Source organism: Parasteatoda tepidariorum, chromosome X1 (genome assembly GCF_043381705.1).
Source record: "Parasteatoda tepidariorum isolate YZ-2023 chromosome X1, CAS_Ptep_4.0, whole genome shotgun sequence".
NCBI classification, from domain to species: Eukaryota; Metazoa; Arthropoda; class Arachnida; order Araneae; family Theridiidae; genus Parasteatoda; species Parasteatoda tepidariorum.
The window spans coordinates 70,679,180-70,702,123 of NC_092214.1; the positions used below are offsets into that span (position 1 = coordinate 70,679,180).

At 28.3% G+C, this 22,944-nt stretch overlaps 1 protein-coding gene across 1 annotated transcript in view; it reads left to right on the top strand.

The window, feature by feature from the left end:
• LOC107455455 (HECT, UBA and WWE domain containing E3 ubiquitin protein ligase 1) overlaps positions 1-22,944 on the top strand; it is a gene marked incomplete in the record, with an annotated part of 276,027 nt that overhangs the window by 208,973 nt on the left and 44,110 nt on the right. The window contains 4 exon segments of the mRNA XM_071187934.1: positions 4,089-4,144; positions 6,669-6,880; positions 8,768-8,884; positions 15,356-15,521. Of these exon segments, the coding sequence (XP_071044035.1) occupies positions 4,089-4,144; positions 6,669-6,880; positions 8,768-8,884; positions 15,356-15,521 (551 nt within the window).

The window sequence follows — 22,944 nt, forward strand, 5'->3', positions numbered from 1 at the left end:
TTTTTTTTTTTTTTTTTTTTTTTTTTTTAAACGCTAAAACTGTTTATAAAAAGTTTTTGTTTTTCAATAATATCATTGCTTGAATATGAATTTTTTGAGTGCTTAAAAATTTTTGTAAAGTGCTTGAAAAGTTTTTAAAAAGGGCTTATTTTTGATTCAAAGATTTGGCTACGCACCCTGTCTACACCTGATTTTGGATTTTGAGGCAATCTCTCCGAGACTGTGTAAGCTCAAAATCAAAGGAAAGTTCTTTGATTTCAGTATTATCTGTTCTTATGCACCAACTGAAGATAAAACAGAGGAAGATAAGGAAATTATGAAAATTTAGACAAAATTGACTACAGTTTTCCAAAATATGATACAAAAATTATTTTGAGAGATCTAAATGCTAAAGTAGGTAGAGAAAGGGAATTTAAATTGGTGACTGGCAGATTTAGCTTACATGATACAACCAATGATAATGGACACAAATTGATTTTGCTGCTTCACATAATATGATTATAGGAAGCACGTCCTTTCCACATAAAAATATTCATAAAGCTACCTGGCGTGCTCCATGTGGCACTTATACTAATCAAACAGTTCAAGGGAGAAACTTAGAGAGAATGACTGATTAACTTAAAAATGAAAGGATAAGACTTTAATATTGTGAAAAAGTAAAGGAACAATTGAGTTTAAAGAGTTGTGATGGTACTGTGGAAAATAAATGGAAATGTATAACAGACAGTATCTGTAACGCTGCGAATACCATGATTGGTAAAGTAACTGAGAAACAGGTTAAAGATTGGTATGGTATTGACTGTGCCATTGCTAATGATAAAAAGAATGTTGCATGTAAACATATGATACAAGCACACACAAGAAATAGTGCAGAGGAGTACCATAGATGCAGAAAAGAGGTGAAGAAACTCTTTAGGCAAAAGAAAAGGATCTTTGATGAAGAATTGTTTAAGGATGTTGAACATCTGAAATCCATTAATGAATGCAGGGCATTCTATCGTAAAATTAGCCGCAGTCGATTGGACTTTAAACAGACCTCTAATCTATGCAAAAACAAATTTAGTGAACTTATTACAGATAAACAAGACATTTTAAAACAATGGCTTGAACATTTTAAAGAACTTCTAAATGATAATTGTAAGGATGTTGAAATAATTGCACCTAAATTCATAAATGACATAGAAGTTGAGGCTCCAACTATTGAGGAGATCAGGGCAGCAAATCTAGAATTTTATTTCTCAGACTGTTACCATTTATTGACTCTCAAATAGAAAAATATTAATGTGGATTCCATGCTGGAAAATCAACTAAAGATCAGATATTTTGTCTCCATCAGATTTTAGAGAAATCAATGGAATTTAGCATTGAAACACATCTTTTTATTGATTTCAAGGCTGTTTTTGATAGTATCAATAAAAATTATCTTTTTGAAGCAATGAATACTTTTAAAATACCTTCAAAACTCATTAAATTGACGAGACTTTCAATTATTACCATTGACAACAGAATGGCTTCTGAAATAAAAAACTGACTCTTATCTGGCAAGTAGGGTCTATGTGCTGGGAAGATTTATTAAATCTAGGTTTCTTTCTAGAAAAGCAAAGTTCTTAATCTACAAAACTCTTGTCCGACTAGTCTTGACTTACGTTTCTGAAGCTTGGACAATGACAAAACTGGAGGAAAATCGTGTCGCAATATTTGAGAGAAAGATTTTGCGGAGTATATTTGGTGGTGTGAATGAAAACAATAACTGGAGAAGGAGATTTAACCTTGAACTGTACAAGATTTATGAACAACCTGATATTAAATACATAAAAATAAATAGAATGAATTCGGTGGCCCACCTGATTCGAATGAGTGATGACAATACAATAAAAAGGATTTTGCTTTTTAAACCCACTGGAACAAGAAAGTGGTTAAGCAAGTAAGTTTCTTCAAAGACAATATCATCGTTAAATTTTTTCGCCGCCGTTTAATCTAAATATGTCTCTATGACGGAGAATATCTTACTACCATCTGCCGGATGAATAATGATGTTTTCAGAAACTGACAGATTGTTTCAATGGTAGAATTCGAAAAACGTTTTATTATTGAACTTGTCTTGGTTCTAGCACAGGCATATTTTGTCGCCATTTCCGAATCAGGGAAAAATTTTCGAAACAACGGCCCAGCATGGTCTGATGCTGCAGTAGAGCAATTGTGCTCTATTAAAAAGCTCGTAAATAATGCTTCAGCTTCAATTACACTTAAGTTCTCTAACTTTACTAACAGCGACCGTATATCCAGATTTGATTCTCTAACTTTGCATAATAGGCCATGTCTCAGAATAAGCTTCTTTATACTGCTGATTATGTTTTCGCTTTAACGATTTCGCCATTTCAGATGAACTTTAACTCAAAATTATAACATGTAAGGTTCGCATAAGTTTTAATTGCAAGATCCAGTGCAAAACATCCAGGATCCTGAAAATTACACCTACATCACGTCAAGCCGCAATGATCTGTGACGCAATCGACGCCCGCCTGAAAGACTCAGACAAAATCTGTCCTAGAACCTTAATGTTTACACTACAGTGAGAATATTTACATTTAGCATTGAGTTAAATTTTCTTGCAATTAATGAAAGGAATTTTAGTTCAAAGATAAATCGGAAGTCGTCGTGGAGAAATCTTCAGAGAAAGACATTGGCTCACATTGGACTCTCTGGCCAACCATGATGATGATAAATTTTGCAATTTTAAATGTTTAAACATACATGGGTGTTATTTAAATGGTGGGCTTCTTAATTGGATCAAAAGATATTCTAGGTGCCACTTTTTTCTTTCTTTCCTTTTCTACTATCATTTCATATTTAAACACTGAGGAAAGTTCTTGTTTAACTATATTCCTATTTCTATACTTTCTTTTGTCATCCTCAGTCGTAAGTGTCACAAAATATACCCTATCTTATTAGTTCTTTTTTTTTTTTTATTTTGCACAATACCTTAAAATTCACAAGTATTATGAACATTATTGAATAAAAAAGTAAAATATAAAAATGTTAAAGTATTTTTTGTGTGAAATTTGTATAAAGTATTTTTATAATTGTGTGCAAAAGGTTTCCAGATTGCAGCTACTACCATATTGGGATTTCAATAATCCCAATCCATTGCAGGAAAACAGGAATGTTTTTTAGATGAAGTACATTTTGTATTTTCTTCTGTTGCCTTATTAATGGTAAACATTAATTAGATTTTTTGTCAGTCCTTTGAGTCAGTAAAATTGGCCCTTAATAGCTGAATATCTGATCTTGGAACAGAAGTTGTCAAAGTAATGTCTTTTTAATTATAAAAACCTTTTTCTTTTGTTTTGTGAACTTTTTTTATATTGTAATATTTTTTTAATTGGAAATAATCACATTATTCTGACATATAGCATATCTTCTTGCATTTTACATACATCAAAAAAAAATTTTTAGACACATGAATTTAAATTGGATTTAATTTTTAATTTCAAAACAGAATTTTGGTACATAATTTTTTAGCTAGAAAAGTTTATAACTAAAACAAATTAAAAATTTTTTTTTAACTAAAAGTAGAAATGCTTACTAAATTCTACAATAAATCTATTTAAAATTAAGTTTGTCTTACAAAACCAAACCATATAAACTCCTTTACATCAGTTGGTTAAGTTATTGAAGTTTATCTTTTACTTAAAGAAAATGCATGAAAATTTTTACAAAAAAAAATTCTTTTTTGTGTATTCGAATTCATTAATTCTTTTTCGAGTGATAAGCTCTGAAAAAGTATAATGGCCATTCCATTGCCGTTGTGTGTTTTTACTAAAATGCTCAAGTGTTAAACTACTTCATAAAATTAGAACTTGCATTAAAGCAGTTTGGCTTTTCTCGATTTAATGCTAGATTTTAAAAATTTGTGTATTTTAGGCAAGAAAACTTTGTATGGTATGTAAAAATTAAATAAGGAAATTAGCCATCTAAATTTACATGTGTTACCAAAATGTCACTACTCATCTTATGTATTTACTTATAATGTTGACTTTTTGTTGTGGTTTTAAGCATCTTATGACATGCCTTTTTTTTTTACTTAGTGAAAGAGAAGGTGCATTATCTACTGATACTCCTGAAGCCTCCTGTTTATTAGGTGGTAAGAGTATTTAATTTGTATTTAATGATTTTGAAACAGCATAATTTCCAATTGTATGTTAATATTTGAAATATATATATTTATATATATATATATATATATATGTATATATATATATATATATATATATATATATATATATATATATATATATATATANAATCATATTATGTGATGACTTTTTAAATCTAAGGATTATTGTGAGAAATAATATTACATTAGTGGTAAAATTTACTGAATGGCAAGTAATATTCATGTTTATGTTTTTTATATGTATATATATATATACTAAACTCAGTGGTGGGTATGCTGCCCATTGAGGGCAAAGGCCTACTGTGTCCATTCCAGTTTTCTTGACCTTGTGCTCTGGGATGTGGTAGCAGATATTCCAGTTGGATGGTAAGCTAAATGCAAAACCCCCAGTCTTTAGCCCCAAGTATGCTCGGTACTCATTTTATCAACCCACTTGAGGATGAATGGCTGAGTCAACCTTATAGGGTCTGAGAACTGAATCAGAGACCTGTGGCAAAAGAGCATAAAGCGCTACCACTCGGCCACTGGCCTAATAGATATATATGAATGTTTCAATTTTTTTAAATTATTTTATTAGGAACCATTTTATTGGAAATAATTTGGGTAATTCAGTTGGTTCTGTCACAAATAATAATTTTACTTAGCACATACTTCTTTCTGAACAAATTCTTAGCTGGGGACACTTTTTAACAGTCAAAATCAACAACTTTCCCCCTTTCCAATCTCCATTTTCACTCTAATTTTCTCTTTTTGAATTGTACCTGACTTCCAGTTTTTGTTTGATTTTAATTAGATTTCCTCTTAAATATGAAAAAAATTGAATATCCCAGAAGCGAAATTTAGCATTTCACTACAGCCCCCCTAAAAATCCTATATTTTTTTTACAAGTTTTGCATAAAAGGATTATTACTACTAAAAGTCACACTTAATTTCAGAGTGTGCGAAAATGACAAATTTTGAAAAAATTGCTGATTTGATAGAAAGTTGTCACGACTAAAGTGAGTCATTAATCGATTATTCAAAAGCTCGATTCAGAATTTGCAAATCATCACATTCAATTTAAAATGAAATGTAAATTTTGGAAACTAATTAGAAATTGCAAACCGATGATCGACAAAATCACATGGGCAATAAAAAATTTTACAAATAGAGTCATTAAAAAGTGATTCAAAATTTCCCGTGTATGATAATGTAACATTAAAAAACTGTGAAAATCTGTAACAATAACTGACAAAAATGTGATCGTAAATCCGCATGAAATTGCGGGGGAATCGTCAATAATTGAATGCGTAATGTGCAGTTCGAAGTTTGTCGATCAAAATAATATATCAAAACATTGAGATTTTATAAATTAAGTAAAAATCCGTTTTAATAACTGCCAAAAAAACGATCTGCAAATTCACCGTGGAATCGTTGTTAATCGGGTAGATTGACAAATGAATTCAGCTGAAATGCGTATTTCGAATTTTTTATCGAGATTTTAAAAACCATGTGGAAATCTGTAACAAAATCTTTGAAAATAGCACACACCATGTAGATTTATTTGTGTTGATTGAATTCGATATTATTATCGTCTATTTGTTATTTTTTATTGAATTAGGATGTTGTACTTTTATGACCTATTTTCTGGAAAAATCAATTTTCTGCTCTTACCAAAGTCCCATCGATTCCGGACATGGGACTTTCCTCTTTATATATATATATATATACACACACACATTAAAGGCAAAGCCGTCACTTACTTATTTTTCTTTTGGGCATGAAGTTTGAAGGCTAAAGCTTAAAAGGTAGAAGTTTAAAAACTTGATTTAAATTTACTTAGTATTTTTAATTACTATTTAGTAATTTGATACTTTTATTGTCTACCAGCATTTGAAGAAAAAATATTTTACTTAATTTGCTGAGAACAAATAAGTCTTATATATTTTTTCTCAAGCATAATAATTTAATATTTCCCTTTTTTTACTCTTTTTTTTTTATTTGTAGTATTTTACCTGTAAATAATTCCATATAAGTATAAGAGAAATACTTTGTAAAATTCCTGTTTTTTTTAAAATGCAAGTATTGGACAATTGTTTTAAATTAATCTTTTAATTTCATAGTTGTGTAACATATTTTTACACAGCCTTTTCAGATGTAATATAAGTTGGTATTTCTGCTTTAAAATAAAAGTTCTCTGTTTCCTGGTGTATCTTTTGAAAACAAGTTTTATACTGTGCGAATAATTCTTCAGCACAATCATCAATTGGTACTAAATCAATACTTTGCGACTTTAAAAGTGCAGAATTTATGTGTCTCATGTAGTTACCAATGCCTAGACATGAATTCTATAGCTTTAGATGACTCAAATCATTAATTATTTGTGTAGAATTGGATTTAGATAGCTATCATATATTATAAAAATGTGATTATATATAAAGCTTTTTTTATTACTATTTTCTCTCTATACTAATTCATCCTCAATTAATTTTTCTTTCAATGCATGTTGCAGCTGGAATTGAGATCCCTGAAGGAGTTGATCCATCCTTTTTAGCAGCACTACCTGATAACATTAGACAAGAAGTTATTGCTGAGCAGTTGAGATTACAACGTTTGAGACAGCGCTCCCAGACTGTCACAAATGAAAGTAATAGTGATGGCAGTTCATTTACTGAAGTTAATCCAGAATTTTTAGCTGCCCTTCCTCCAAATATTCAAGAAGAGGTTTGCTACTTTTTATATTTCAGAAATTGCTACTTAACGTATTTATTAGTTCTGACATATCGGTAAAACTACTTTTCAACAAGAAGAAATTGAAATTCTTATTTATGAAAATTATGACTAGGTTATTCAAAGGTGTAAACTTTATAAGTATTATATGCTGTACGAATGTGAAAAGTTTTTTTTGTAGCTTACTACTTTTTTACTGAAAATATAGTTAACTGTAATTAAAGTCCAAATGTAGTCACTACTTACGATTTAGTTTACACTCTTGTTCAAAGTTAAAAAAATAAATTGAAGATTGAAAAAAAATTCATATAAAGTTTACTGAACCGTCAATCTGTCCAATTCAGACAGCTTGTGTCTTAGCTTCTTCTGAAAAAAAAAATAAGTTGACTGAGCAAGAAAAAAAAACCTTTGTGTTCAAGCACTTCCCACAATAAAACTGATTTCTGTAAAACTTTTGAGTATGGCTGTAACTACTGGAACAGAGTTGTGTGGAGAGGATTATCGTCATGTAGAGCATCTTTTGAATTTGCCAAAATCGGTGTTAGCCAAAAAAAAAAAATTTTTTTTAGAGATAAAAAATATTGCATTTTATGGAGATTAAGTTTGCAATCACATTAAAAAATTTATTATGATTAATTACACAAAAAAGATTAATTATGCACATAACAAAAATATCTAAGTATCTAGCTATAAACACAAAGTACCTCTAGTTTCTATTAAAAAAAAAATTTACTGAACTTTTTATTGAAATTAAAATCAAATTTTAATAAAATATCTTTTTTTAACAATAGATAACAATCTGTAAAACATACTCTTTGTGGAACATAGTTATTACATCCAACTTGGTGGTTGTGAGTAAGAACATAGATAAGTTTTTGAAATCAAAGATTATTTCAAGATTCAAAGATTTCACAATTGAATTATGTTTCTTTGTATTAAGGAGGGAAAAAAGAGTTGCGAAAAAAGGGGAAAAAACTCCAGGCGATATTGGTAAAATAATTGGTGGGCTGCTGTGGGAATGCTTACTATTTTTTTACTAACTCTAATGATGAAAAAAATTTTTTTCACACCATATGATTTTATCATATGGTGGGAAACATTATTTTTGTTTGACTGGCATTTTATTTACATAATGTTGAAATTGAATATTTCTGAGGTTAAAAAATCATACGCAAACTCATTGTGCACTCAAATAAAATTAGGACTAACTAAGAACTCCAAGAAAATTATTTTATATGGATGTAAGACGACCCGTAATTAAAGTATGTGTAGAAAGCAAAGTGCTATTTTATTCAGAAATATCTTCCCCTCATTACTATAACTATTCTTAATCATTTATTGTATTATTTATTAGTTTCAAATAAAGGATTTGACACTAAATAATGCAATAATAATGCGAAGCACATTTTTTTCTGAGTGAAATTTTTTTATATCGAATTTTTTCTTATATTGTTTTCAAATAATTTACAAGTTTCTGGGATTTCCACTAGATAATGGCACAATACACAGAAAACACATTTCAATATATTTTTATTAACGAGTTACTAGTTTGTGAAGAGTATAACTCAGTTGTAATCTTTTTGTATATTTTAAACTACACAAAAGTAAGGAATTCAAAATTTTTATGGAATGCAACATTTTTCTGCTTATGATGTGAGCATATTTTCAAAGCAACTTAATAAAAATATATTTTTGAGAAAATAAGTATATAATAATTTTATTGATAGATTTTGTTATTTTATTTCTGTAAAGGAGTATATTTTTTCATGAGTTTAAAAAAGCCAATTAAATCACCCACTATTCCCATAAAAAAAAAGAAAAGATTCGAATGCAGTTTTGCTTAAACAATAGAGTTTAAGATTAAAATTTGTATCTTTAAAGGTATTAGCTCAACAAAGAGCTGAACAACAAAGATTAGCTGCTCAAAACTCCAATCCAGATGCCCCTGTTGATCCAACAAGCTTCATTCAAACATTACCACAAGGCTTAAGACAACAGGTATGCTATTTTTGAACTTTCTAAATTTATACTATGTTCTTTTAGCTATTTTAATGCTTATATGCTAATAATTATCAGTGTGGCCACCCATCTGTAAAACTTTGAAAACCTGCAATTATCAGGGAATTTTTTTATGTCTGGAAAAATCAGGGAATTTCAAAGAAAAGCTGGAATTTTTTCCTTAATTTAAAATATTTTACCATCCGTTATATCCACTTCTATTTAGACGTAAATTTATCGTAAAAAGGTTGAAATATCAACTAACCAATACTTTTCTTACATTAAAATTCTCTTCATTATTACCCTGCTAAACTAGAATGCCATTTCAAGCTCTTTTATGTGGGGAAATGAGTGGAGAAATCTTTGTCCTCTTTGGAGACTTATGGAGATTTGGAGTCTATGCAGTTTAAGAAAGGCAAAAATGTGAAAGAAAGGATTATGATATTTGCTTCTGTTTATAAAAGTAGCATTTTTTTTATTTAAATCTTTTAGTCTGTGGGCTGAATTCATTAATTGTTCAAGTTTGTTCCGATACTTTGGGGGTATTTTTTTCTTTCACCAAAATTATTCAAAATGTTTTAGTATTTTTATCTTGCACTCTTTTTCTGAAAGCTTTTGTCCAATGAATTATTTTTCTCAGCAAAGCCCACCAATCGCTTATAGCAAAATTTTTACAATTCTTGCATTGATGCTGGTTTTCTGGATTTCATGATAACTTTTATTTTGATATTTCTGAAATTGTTTCTTCTTTTTACCCTAAAAAGCTGACAAAAACCAAGAAATGTATGGAAAACATGTTAAATGATACATAAACTTAGAATGGAAGAAAAATTATTTATATTTGTTTGTTAGAAAGAAGGAAAACAAAACTTTGTTTTTTTGTTCTGCATTGTACAGAGACAGGTTTCAAGTTGGGCAACCAGATGACCAAAATTTTAAACTTAATTATTAAGTAAGCTTGGCATCATTTCCAAGGTAAAAATTGAAGATTTAGAAATACTGATTTTTAACTTAAAAATATCAGTTTTTGATAAGTCATAGGCTGTTAAATGAAGGGCAACTCATTTGAAATTTTCAACTGTAGTAAGGGAATATGTAACAAAGTGCAGTTTTTTTTTTTTGAAAAAAAAATTCACATTAATAATAGAAAAAGGAAAAAATAATAATTAAAGTAAACTATAACAAAACAGGTTGTCTTGCTCACATATGTAGAAACATTTCTCATTTTAATTTACAAAAAAAATTCTCAAGATACACTTTTGATGTTTTACGTGCAACACCAAAATACATAATTAATTGTATTGTAGCACTAGGATTTAATATAATAAAATTATTTTTTCTGTTTAAAGCAATTTTGATAATAAATATTTTTATTTTAAATTAATAATTAATTACTTTTACACACCACTCAGTCAGACACCACTGCTTTTCTTTTCATTACATCTGTTCTTATTTATTTTCATCTCTTATTGCATCTTTTCTTTATGAAATGAAGTAAAATATGAAGAGAAACAATATAAATATTTCTTAAGATTAATTTACAATAATATATTTCACCTCAGTAACCTAATAAAATATTTGAAACTATGCTGTACTTTAAGTTATTTATATTATAACTTAAAATTGATCAATAAAGTTTTAATATATATTTTTAATTTGATTTAATTTATTTACTTGAGGTAAGCATCTCAGTTTTAATATTTTTAGTAGCAATTTGATTTCATTTAGAACATTTTAAATAAATCAATTTGCTTAGAACTTGAAAAATATATGTATTTAGAGAAAAAATAATTTCAGAACATTATGTAGTTATTTATTTTTTGAGTAAAGAGAAAAATAAAATTGTGAAAAAATATTAAACCTACTTGCATAGCAAACTACAACAATAACTCACATCCTATTCAATTTTTAGGTAAATGGGATAAAAATTATGAGTTATTTAATGAAACTGGAGAGGGGGTGTTTAAAAAGAAATAAAAATTTATTCTTGAATTCATATTAATTTTTTTTCCAAAAATTTGGTGCATCTTTTATGCTACAACCGAACATATGCTCTTTCTTATTCACTCCTAGCTATGCCACTAAATAGAAGTAAAAGGCATATCGATAAATATTGTCTGCTACAAAAAGATTATTTAATTTTATGCAGTCTAATGATAATAATAATAAAGCTATTATCTTTTTTTCGCTGCCCGGAAAAATTTGTTATGGGCTAATAATACAGTAAAAAATTTTTGTTTTTTTCTTTTTAATATACAATGATTATTTTTTTTCAATTCATTTTTTTTAAAATGTATTTTTTCCCATATTCAAAAAAAAAAAAGTTTTTTATTCCATGATTTTTAAAATGATTAAATTGAAGAAAATATTGCTTAAATATGAGTTTTATTTATATATTTAATACATTACACTGATGTTAATATATTACATTATTGTTAATATACATTGCATAGTTAAAATGAATGATTTTTCAACTAACTTTTATAAGATAGAAAATGTTATAAAACATATTAATCTGACCATTCCAACAGGAAATAGAAGACAATTTAGATTTAAAGAAGCTATTTAATTAAAAAATAATATTTATAGCATTAAGATTAAAATTAAAGTAATTTTCAGTCATTATAATGGTTATCATTAACTTAAATTTCTATCCAAATTGAGAAATTTTTGTCTGACACTGAAGTAAAAAATTTCAAATTATGTATCATATTTTACAAACAACTGCATAGACTTTTTTATTCAAATGTCAGCTTCAAAATTCAGTCAAATTTACATTTAAATTACAAATTCAGGGTTTAGACAATTTGTAAATTAGTAATAATTTTTTGCTTTCACGATGAGATTCACATTAGACAGCAACAATTTAATCAATTTAGTTTGAACTTATAATAATCAGCTTTTATAAAATAAACTGTTTCTCTTTAGGTTATGATATACTAAATATTTAATGTAAAAATTTGATTATAAACTTTTGTTTTATAAGATAGCTTTTCTAAGAAATTAATGTTCATTTTTTTCCGACACCATGAATTGCCCAGATGTTAAAACAAAACCAATTAACTCATCTACACTAGGAAACCATATTAGATTGGAATTCTTAATATATTCTAATTTCCATTAAGAAAGAAAAAAAAAAGAATAAAAGTTAAAGAAATTTATCTCATTTTTTCTTCTTCTATAGAATATGCAACAATTTTTCCTTTACAAATACTGAATATGTCTTAACGTAATAGGGTTAATTTGAAGCAAACAACATTATTTAAACATTTGAATTATGATATTGGTTTAAAGAAAATTATTTCAATGAATTTTATGAAGAGTGCTGTTTGTGTAAAATACAGTATAAAATGGCTCTATATTGAAATGTAAGTAAATAAAAAAATTTATTGGTTTCTAATCACCTGGAATTAATTTCTTTTGCTTAATAAAAATGTATTAAACTGTACTTATCCAAGGTTGTTTTGGGTCATTGATATTTTTACATTTTGTGCAAAAACTATTTAACACTTAAAAAAAATTTAATTCTTTAAAAGCGTTATTTTCATCAAGCTAAACATATTATTTCCTCCACATCTATTCAAGATGATATTCACTAATATTCACTAATATTGACACATTTCTTACACCTATACTACACTTTAGCAGAAGAAGAAAAAAACATGCTGACCTGGAAATTTTAAGATTTTTACTGGAAAACCTGGAAAAATCAGGGAAATTTGAAACCTGATTTGAGTGGTCACCCTGATTATGAAGACTTGAAGTTAAAGATTTTGTTTGTCATATTGATAGTTGAGATTAATTACCTCTTAGTGTCTGTAATTTTTCACTTGCCAAAAATTATCACATCTCAAAATAAAGCCATGTGTACCTATGCTTAGGATTTTACTTGTAGGAGTGTTTAAAAAATGATACATCCACTGGAATGCACAGATTATTATTGTTGAATCTTTGGCTAATTGGCTATTCCACAATCAAATGCTTAGCTGTGTGGATACTAATTATTCTTTTACTCAACCACTGAAAAATTCCATTTTTTAAAAAATTGTTTTTTTTGTTTAAAAATTCCTGTTTTATATTTTTGAAAACAGCTCAATAAGTTTAAAGTAATTCTAAACTGTTGAGGGAAAATAACAAATATTGTTGGTTATTATGATAAATAAAATGATCTAAAAGACAAAAAGGTTTTAAATTATAAATAAAATATGTTCATTAACTCTAAAACTTTGTTTTTGCTTTACAATTATTGGAAGCCATTTAACTTCAGAAAATGCGAGCGTCCCAAAATTAAATAACCTGTCCCAAAGTAACCCCATTTTACAGTATTTGCTATTTTATTTTATTATTATTATTTTTTTAATAAGGAAGCTTTTCAATTTTTTTAACTTGCAAAGCAGGCGATGATCCACAAAAGATTGGAAACTTAAGATTTAAAGGAAATAAATATGCAATAAAATGTGTGGAAAAAAATGTTTTGTGGTCTCTCAAATATATTTATATATGTTTGTACAAAATTTTTTTATTCAATATTCAAATGAGTTAGAATAATATAAATGTACACTACCCTACAATAATGAAAGAAACACTTTCACATTTTGACATTTTTAAAAAAATATTTCAAGAAATACTCAGAAGATTATTTTATAACTTCATAGTTGTTTGGTTCGTGTGATTTTTCATACTTAACAATAAACTTAAAAGCTTTCAGTGGTTTGAGGGGCCAACAATAAATCACGAATGAAAACTAGTATTTTTAAACACACTATGCCAGAAAATCAAGCAAATAAGCTTGTAACTTGAAAAATTACTTTAACTATTATTTGCAATAACTGCATAAATTTCGTAATTCTGGCTATATTTATAAAGATATGGACATTTTTATTAAAACTAATTTTTTGTCTTACATTTTTGGCTATAATTTTAAAAATATTCAGTAAAATTAAATGAAATTTTTGTAGCAATTTAAAATGAAATGTAATATTTTTTTAAAAAAAATTTGATTAAAATTAATTTAGATATGAGTTTTTAAAGTAGCTCTTTTGTTCTGCTCATACAAAAAAAACAATTTTTTTTATAGTGAATCATATTTGGCAACTAATGAGGAAAAGTCCTATTTGAATATCTTAAAAACTTAAAGTTGCGAGCTATTTTCAATGTTTTTTTTTTTTTTTTACTTTTGAAAATGAAACTCAAAATGGTCAAGTTTTCCTCAAATTTTATTTTGTTCTTATTGTTAAGCGATATGGTAGTGTCATTTGCAATACTACTAAACAAAGTTAGTGGAAAACCCCTCATTATTTTCAGCTTTATTTTAAAAAGTACAAAAACTGCATAGAAAATTGCTCACAACTTTTTACGTTTTTAAGATATTCAAATAAGCCTTGTTTCATTAATTGTCAATTATGATTCAACTACGAAAAAATGAAAAAATCTTTTTAATTTTTTTTGCTCATGCAGAATAAAAGAGAACTATTTTAAATACTCATATCTTGCATAGTTTTAAGCTTCCTCACATTTTAAGACAAGATTTTTGTATTTAATTTTAAATTGCTCTAAAAAATTCTTTAATTTAACTGAATATTTTTTAAATTATGGCAAAAAAGACAAAAAAAATTAGACAAAAAAGCTTGTTTTTATAAATATTCAAGCTAGGCTTAAGTAGTTATAAGCAGTAATTGCAAATAAAACCAAAGTAATCAATGCAAGTTTCAAGTTAATTGCTTAATTTTCTGCCGTAGGGTGTTATAATAAAACTTGTTTTCTTCTGTAATTATTTATTTTCAGTCACTCAAACCACTGAAAGCTTTGAAGCTTATTGCTAAGTATGAAAAATTGCATGAACTAAACATCTCTGAAGTTACAAAAAACTCTTAAGTATTTCTTGAGAAATTTAAAAAAATGTCAAAAATTGAAAGCTCCTCTTCTATTATTGTAGGGCATTAGATACATAAGAAAATAAGCGAAGAAAATATTTGCATTATTCTAAGTTCTTGAAATGTGAAATTGGAAAATAATTCTTTTAAAGTTTGAAAAGAATCAACTTATTTAAAAAAAAAAGTTTAACTGGCTCAATATGGTGCCTTAACACAATGAAGATTAAACATTGTACCAGGCAGACTGTTCAGAATTATTTATTACATTTGCGGTAAAGTTCTTTTTTCATTTTAAATTCTGAACTAATTATGAAATTAAGTTTATTGTAAGTTATAATTTACTTTTAATTTCTTGCACAAAATCTTGCTTAATAAAATTGAAAGCTTTTTTTCAAGTCCACTACTAAAAGAATTAAATTTGTTTACTTAACACTGTTCTATTATTTAGTTGTCGCTGGTATATTTTATATCAAGTAAACATAAAGGGTAGAAAGGAGTGGCTTTCCTTGTACCATCTAGATTGGAATATCAATATTGTCAGATACTTTTTATTATTCTTACTGCTTTGGTTGAATTATAATATTTTCTATTGTCATAGGTTTTAGCTGATATGGATGATAGTCTGTTAGCTGTTTTACCCCCAGAACTTGCTTCAGAAGCTCATGCATTACGTAGAGAACTAGAGGCTCGCCATAGGCAAATTCAAGAACGTTTCTTTTCATCTCATGCTGGTACAGCTTTATCACGGATTTTACGATCAGCTGGTAAATTATGTTTTCGCAACTAAGTAGTATTAATAGCACAACTCCATTTGAATTATTTTTTTTTATTCTTATAGGAATTCATATTATAGAAATAATTGCCTTTAATAATAATGCAAATTTTGTTTTTACTTGAAGATAAAACGATTTACTGTTTTTTTCTTCTTTGGCAATAAAGTAGCATAGGCTTTCGAAAGACTTCCTATAATTATAAACATATTGTATCGATAACAATTAAATCAATGCATTCAAGAATAAAAACTGTCATGCTAGCTCTATGATAGCTTTTTGTTCATTTATCGGTGTCATAATTTTTTATTAATGTAATGTTTTCTTATATATATATTAATGCAATTTAAGAAATACAAAAATTATGAAAATCGAATGAAAAAATTACAAGATATAAAATTTCAAGTTGCGACAGCACCAAGCTGCTAATGTCACACCTGGAAGAGTATTTGAAGAAAATATTATAAGATGAAATAAAATAAGTTATTACCTCATAAGAGAACTGAAAGTGTCAGCACAACAGAGGAAAACCAAAATCATTAACACCAAATAACAAGCTAAATAATAAAGAAATACTGAAAATAGCAATCGAGCTATCAAAAAGAAATTAAAATGGAAACACTCGCATACATGGTAGTTGCCATGCAGCTAGAGTGGGAACAGTTTCAACGATTTGCAGTTTATTAATACAAACAATTAAATCAATATACTGTCCCAAGATAAAAACAAAATAAACCCACTGCAAGTCAGATGAAGATTATATACTGAAATATTGAGAATCAAAGATACCACCATAAAATCACCAGATAAAAAACAGAATTTAGAAAGTTGAAGGTTCGAGTACCAATCAAGTATGTGGGTCTGAGAATGTGTAAAAAGATTAGGAAAAAATAAAATATATAAATAGAAGAAAAATTAACTCTATAAACATTAAATTTAAAGTTAACCATAATAAAACAATTGGAAATATAAACAAACTCCCTTTTATGTTTCAAAGTAAATCTAACTGAACCTTCAGTGCCTGGGTGGCCCATCTACAGCAAAACGCTACACATTACTTCGTCTTGGAAGGCATTCCTCTACTGAATTAGGTACCTGCTATGAATCCAATCTGGATATTATCCAGGTGAAGCTTACATTAATTTTTCAGTTTTTTAAGAAAAATCTTTTGAGGTAATAACTTATAATATATAATATGTAACTTATAATATATTATAATTATAATATTCATCTTATAATATTTTCTTCAAATAAATTATGTATATATATGTAGATTTAATATTTGAATAATAGTTTAGCTCATAAAAATTTCAAGCATTTTTTCCTGTGATTCGCATGATGGTTAGAATGAAAAGATTCAGTAAAAACAGTGATGTAAAAAATTTTCGAATTGCTTTCTGACTGTTAAAAGATTTTATTTTATATTTCAAAAATTTGTTTCTTAATGAATTATTTTTCAATCTCTCTAAATATAAAAATGAATGAAAGGAAGTTTTTAACTTTACAATCAAATCACGATTTTGTAAATGTGTAGCTTTATTTAAATTTATAAAATGTTGCATAAATTTTTTACCGTGTATTGAACCTGGAAATTTTCTAATTATGTTACTAAAAGCCTAGAAAATTCAAAAATTTGCAAACAAAATCTTTGTCAACATCCTAATCCAAAGAGCAAAAGAAATTGCTTTTAAAAGAAAAGTTTACTTTTTTTATTATCAGAAAACAGTTATGCTTTTAAGTTGCTATTTAGGAGGTTATTGTATTGATACTAGACAAATGTTTGGTTTCTGTTTTAAGTTGTGATGAAAGAGCAGCCAGTACATCCAACCATTAACCGACCATGTTAATTTTTAAATTTTACTATTCACACTTTAAAGTAATTTCTAAGTATACAATTTGAGGTCAACATTTATTATCATTTTCACTCTTCTGGGGGAAAAATATTCATTTTGATCTAATATGTTATTTTGAATTGAAACAAATTTTTATTAATTTTGCAAATTTTTGTTAAAATTCAAAAGAAACTTGAGTTATATTGAGAAACTTGAGTCTAGAAAAACAAAATTTGGTTGAAAAGTAATTATTTTTGGAGCTATTTTAAATGTGAGAGTAAAAAAAAATTAACATTTAAAATGCTCTTTTTATGTCTATTTAAATGGCTTGAAATTAAGATTAATAGGTTTTCATTTATTTCAAATTGATTTTTATTCTGACCTGACACTTGTAGGTTAATTGGTCAATTATAAATTGGATACCTGCAGTTGACGTTATCATAAATATTGATCCTGATTGGCTGTTGAAATGTAGCATTTGTTTGTGTTAACAATTGTTCTTTCCATTCTATTTCAAGTAGGCCAGCTCACCAAGTTTAAATTCACTATGCAATTTAGTAATTGATTATCATATCATGTGATAATCTTGTAAATAATGAATTTTTGTAAATAACTAAAATATGTAATTAATACTTAAAAGACAAAAGAAATAAGCTACAAATGTTCCTATATAAACAAGAGAAAAAAGTCGACATTAAAACAAGCCTAATAGCTGTAACATTTACTTGCCATCTTGTTTATAAACATCCAGCTGGCACTAATGTTATGTGAGGGGTTGTGTATCAACTGTTTTTTTTTATTTTATTATTTAGAATTGAGAGTATTCCATTTTAAATTCACTTAAATCAACATTTTGCATATTCAAGCTATGCAAATTTGGAAAAGAGCTGCAATCTAATTGGCTACCTTCTTACTATTGTTTTGTTGAAGAACACAGAGGCAATGCCGGCAAATAACGAGTTTATTAAAATACAACTTGAGGAAATAATATTACGCACACACAGTGCTATGCAAAAGAAAATACACTTAATCAGTAATCATATCTTATGATGCGACCGAACGAACCATGCAACACTCAGGCAGCTGCTTCAACTGCTATGTACGGATTTCCCCTATCAGGAAGTCGTTATACTAACTTACGCAAGAAAAATGAGGTTTTGTTCGCATATTAACAACACTCCCCCTGCGAATAAATACACATTTTTTCCACAAAATATAAAACATAAATAAACTAATTTCTCATACTACTTACTTATTAACAATCAATCAATTAAATTTATTTGTGACCAAGTCCATGTGAGCTTGTCAAAAGTTACAGCTTTAGTTAGGAAATCTGTGATCATTTCGTCGGTTTGCACATACTCTGCTTTTATAATTTTGCCAATTATATCCTTTACGTAATGAAGTTTCAAATTGATATGTCTCATTCTAGAAGATGATTTTGCACTATTCATCCAATCAATTGCAGATTGATTGTCTGACGAAATGGTCACAGATTTCTTTACAAATATAGAACAATGCAATTCTTCTAATAAATTTAATATCCACATTAGTTCTTTACAAACACCACCTAAAGAAACAAGTTCTGTTTCGCAAGTGGATAGAGCAACTGTTTTTTGTTTATTGCTCTTCCATGAAATTAAAGAATCACCTAACATTACAATTTCTCCTGAAAATGATTTCCTATTTTCAGAATTTCCCCAGCTTGCATCGGCATGAGCAGTCAAAAGTCCTGATTTGTTACTAAAAAATAATTTTTTATCCTTTGTACCATTGAGATATTTTAACACTCTTTTAGCTAAATTAAAGTGTCGTTTCTCAGGTTTATGATCAAATTGAGATAAGTAGCCCATGACAAATGCTAAGTCTGGTCGAGTTCTGTTCAAGTGATATAAAAGTTCCCATATTTATTCTTGATATTGTGTTTGATTAACCATTTCGTTTGAACAGTTAAACTCCTAGCCTCACCTCTTACGATTGGTATTTTTACACATTTAGAATCAAACATACCATGTTTCTGAAATAAATAGTTTATATATTCAGTTTGAGACAAAGCTGTGCTCTTTGCTCTTTTATTTATTTCAATACCTAGAAATTTATTCTCTGTATTTTCTCTCACTTCAAATATCCAAGATAATTTTCCCACTATATCATACATTTGCAAGTCTGAATAAATAACTATTAAGTCATCTACTTATATTCCAATATAAAAATATTTAGAATTCTCTATTGTAGTGAAAATACAATAATCCGAAGCTAGCTGTTTTAAACTAAGTTTTTCTAATTCCTGTTTAAGATGTAAATGCCAATTTCGACCTGATTGGGGTAATCCATAAAGTCTACGTTTTAATTTGCATACTTTATTTTCACCATACAAATGTTTGAAACCTGAGGAAATAGTCATATATAGTTTCTTCTAAATCACTATAATGATAGGCAGTTTTTATATCTAAAAATTTTACTTCTAAATTTAATTTGGCAGATAATGCTAACAACAAACGCAAGGATTCGGTATTTAACACAGGTGAATAAGACTCTGAATAATCAAGATTTTTTACTTGATTAAAACCTGCTGCTACTGACCTGGCTTTGTATTTATTTTTTTTCATGGTAAAAACCCATTTACTCTTAACTATTTTTACATTTTCAGGTTTATCAACTAGATCCCAAACATCGAGTTTGCGAATAGAATTTAATTCTTCATTCATTGCTTTTTCCCATTTTAACCAATTTTTATCACGTTTAGCTTCATCAAAATTACTTGGAATATTAGTTACTAAGTTTGAACTTGCTTTTGGCTTTATTCTATCTGACCAACGTACACCTAGCTCTAGTAATCTGTTTTCATCTTCAGTTATTCGTTGTTCATTTGATTCCCTAGTTTTTTCTTTAGTTGAACCTACTGGACGACCACGAGTTTTAGTTTCACTTAAATCTCGGCTATCCTTCAAATCCAGTGGAAATTCAAAACTTGTATTTTGGTCTTCTACGTTAGTTTGGATATTAAAAAATTTATCGATGTCATTAGATTTATCCTCACTGAACAAATTACTACTACCTAATAATTTCTCATTAAATTTTACTGAACACTCTTCGATTACTTTATTTCTTTCAGGATCATAAATACGATAAGCTCGTCTTTCATTCGAATATCCCAGCATAATACTCTTTTTACCTGGAATAGAAAGTTTGTGTCTTAAAGCTTTAGGAACGTGATAGTATACTGTGGATCAAAAAACACGTAGATATTTATAAGTCTGCTTTTTATTAAAGAATAATTCTTTTGCAACATCAGTTTTACTTTTTCGAGGAGTTAGATTCGTAACGTGTTGCATAGGCTATTGGTTCAGTCCAAAAATTTAAAGGAAGTTTACTACCATAGATTAATGTTCTAGCTCTATCTAACAAAACTCTATTAGCTCGTTCAGCTTTACCCAAATTTTGTGGGTTGTACGGTACAGATTTTTCATGTGTAATTCCGCATTTAGTTAAATAAAACTCAAGATCTTTATTTACTAACTGAAGGCCATTATCACTACGAAATTTCTTATTTAGTAAGTTTTCAAATTTCAGCTTAAAACTTACAATTTTATCAAATACGTCAGTTTTGTTCTTAAGAAAATTAGTAAAATGCATGCCAGAAAAATCATCTACTATTGTTAAAAAATATCTTGAATTACCTAAAGACTTAACTGGGAGTGGTCCACACAAATCACCATGTATTAATTCTAAAATTGCTGAAATTTGAGGAGCTAAAATACTATAATGAGGTTTTCTAGTAATGGAAATATCACATGATTCACAAGATAATTCATTATCAATTTTTAAATTTAACACTTTAGACATTTTACACATATAATCAGCATTTAACTGACACAATCTTTTATGCCAAATTACATTCATTTTAACTTTGTTATACCCAGAAAAGCATACCTCGTTAACATTAGGTTTTAGCTTAACTTCTAATTTTTTTTCGCATTTAAAGCTTTCAAAACTAAGCGTCCATTAGGAGCAATAATTAATATTGAGTTTGAATGTGATTTAACCTTATACCCTTTATCCATTAAACATGTAACTGACAGTAAATTATGATGCAATTCTGGTACATACAATACATTACCAATTATAATTTTTGCATTATTACTTAGTGAAATAGCTTTAACAGTTCCGGTTCCTTTAGTATCCAATGTAAAAGTCTTACCTGCCTGGTATATTTTACTGTCGCAAACATCTAGAGAATCAAACCAGCATTCATCTTGCACATATGAGACGTGGCCCCGCTGTCCATGATCCAACATCCGTCCACTTGTCCTTTCTGTTCAACTGAAACTAAAGCGAAATTATCTGGAGTAGCACTATCGGATAACAATGTTTCTTGAAATTTTGGTTTTCGACGACCTTTTGCTCTACTTGTCGATGGTTTGTAGCCTCTATCAGTTCCCACTTCTTGATGTTTTGATTAACAATTCCTCGCTATATGTTCCGGTCATCTACAGGCATAGCAAATTTTCCTTGGTAAATTCTTCTTCTGAGTAGCGTGCGTAGATTCGAAATTTCTTTGTCCACTGGATTTCTGTAGTAAATCTTTTTCTTCTCTTAAGACTTCGAGTATTTCTTCTAGCGGCTTTTCTCGTTGAGTTTTTAAAACTTGTTTTATGCGCTTATATTTTCCAGCTAGACCTCTGACTGTGTAAAACACCAATTCTCTGTCTGATATTTTCAGTCCCAAGGAAGCACACTTAGTAGATAATCCTTTAGCTCGAGCTATATAATCGTTTACGGCTTCAGAATCCAGCATTTCTAAGCTCTTAAGTTCGGCACCCGTATCAATCTTTCTATCTTCTTCAAGCCCAGTGTAGGTAGTTTTAATCCTTGTCCACAACACTTTTGCATCCTTTTATTCTGCATATTGTAAAGCCTTTTCGTCTGATAGCGACAACTTCAAGTATGATACGGCATCTTGGTTAGTAGTTTCCCAAACCTGCAATTTAACAGGGTCAGTTGGAGCTTCCTCCGCCAATGCCGACATTAGTTTTTTCAAATTCAAAACCTTTTTCCTTGGTGATCGTAAACCACGCTCTGCTACCAACTGTTTTGTTGAAGAACACAGAGGCAATGCCAGCAAATAAAGAGTTTATTGAAATACAACTTGAGGAAATAACATTACGCACACATAGTGCTATGCGAAAGAAAATACACTTAATCAGTCATCATAGCTTATGATGCGACCGAACGAACCACCCAACACTCAGGCAGCTGATTCAACTACTATATTCGGATTTTCCCTATCGGGAAGTCGTTACACTAACTTATGCAACTAACCTGAGAGAGAGAGAGGAAAAATGGGGTTTTGTTCGCATATTAACAACACTTACTATAGCACAAATTGTTTTAAAAATAATGCTCTATTAATAATTGAAATAGAAAGTTTAATTTCCCTTATATTTTTTAAATCATTGTAATTTTACTTTAATTAGCACAACAAATTAGTAATAATGCAGAGATGCCAATTTGCTCCGGACAGCAAATAAATATTTTCGAGTGGTAGTTTATAAATGTGGGAATCTTCGTTTAATAAATTCAAT